At 43.7% G+C, this 1085-nt stretch overlaps 1 protein-coding gene across 1 annotated transcript; it reads right to left on the bottom strand.

Annotated features, from left to right (window-relative positions):
- Nucleotides 1-305: 305 nt before the first annotated feature.
- On the bottom strand, nucleotides 306-815 carry LOC121994931 (pectinesterase inhibitor-like). The gene has a single exon (XM_042548808.1). It carries the CDS (start codon nucleotides 813-815, stop codon nucleotides 306-308), a length of 510 nt encoding a protein of 169 aa, XP_042404742.1.
- Between the last annotated feature and the right edge of the window lie 270 nt (nucleotides 816-1085).

The following is a 1085-nucleotide window of genomic DNA, read 5'->3' as shown; positions in this document are numbered from 1 at the left end:
TAGTTAATGTAGTTGCTTAATATGCATGGCAGTGTCATTATTTTCCCAAAAGTATTATTAAGATTAGTTTAAATTTGCGTGAAAAAATTATTGCGATCAAGATTAATTTTAAAAATAATGTATATACATTGAAAGAGAAGAAAAAAAAAATTGAAACCAGCGTTGACCTTGGGGTGAATTTCAGCAGGTGCAAAATGTAATTGATGCGTTAAATTTTATCATGACAATTCTTATCTAGGATTACATTCTCCTTCTCATCGTTATTCTGATCAAAATAGAAATACATATATAATTAATTAAGGCAGCTACTGAGGATTGAGGAGCTCCATGAACCTCCGTGCGAGGAGAATGAGGTGTGCCAAGTTAGCTTTGTCTCCGTCCTTGATCCCTCCGTCGCATTCGACAGGCACCCACATCGCCTGATCCAATAATTCTCTCCCAACCCCCGGTTGGCCGCCCTCCAGAAACTTGCGGGCGTAATCCAGCAGAGGGAAATTGTTCTGGTAGAGGAGCAGGCAGCCGTCCAGCGAGTTCTTGGCGGCGGCGTCGAGGGACGGTTCGCGGCGTTTCTGGGCGTAACTGGAGCTGATAGCGTTGGCGCTGGCCACGGAAAGGTCGAGGGAGATGAGGGCGAGGCCGTGGAAGTCGGCGGTCGCGCTGCGGGGGTCGTCTCCAAGCGCCTTGAGGCAGAAGTCAGGGTAGACAAATTTGGCGCAAGCGTCCTTCAGCGAGTTGGAGACTGCGGCAGAGGAGTGATCGGGGGCGGCGGAGAGGACGAAGAGGAGGAGGAGAGGAAGGGAGGTGTAAAGCGTCATGGTAATTCAGGTGCGGAGTTTGGACACGGGGATTAATTGCTCGCTGAGGATGATGAGTAAACCTAATTGACGAGGTGGACTCTATATATTGTAAGACTAATGGAAAATATGTATAATTAATTCACACCATAAATTTTAATATTTCCATTTAAATTTTTGACTTAACCCTAAATCTGAAACCCTAAAAAGAAATTATGCTTATGGGTTGCCCATGAACAACTAGTGTTAATTTTTTAAAAAAATTAAAATTTTTTATTTGGATTTAGAATT

Source organism: Zingiber officinale, chromosome 6A (assembly GCF_018446385.1).
Source record: "Zingiber officinale cultivar Zhangliang chromosome 6A, Zo_v1.1, whole genome shotgun sequence".
NCBI classification, from domain to species: domain Eukaryota; kingdom Viridiplantae; phylum Streptophyta; class Magnoliopsida; order Zingiberales; family Zingiberaceae; genus Zingiber; species Zingiber officinale.
This window is presented reverse-complemented; position numbering and strand designations above follow the sequence as displayed.

What these genes read in the sequence shown, in the direction of transcription:
- LOC121994931 (XM_042548808.1), bottom strand. Translation starts at nt 815, where the DNA reads ATGACGCTTTACACCTCCCTTCCTCTCCTCCTCCTCTTCGTCCTCTCC.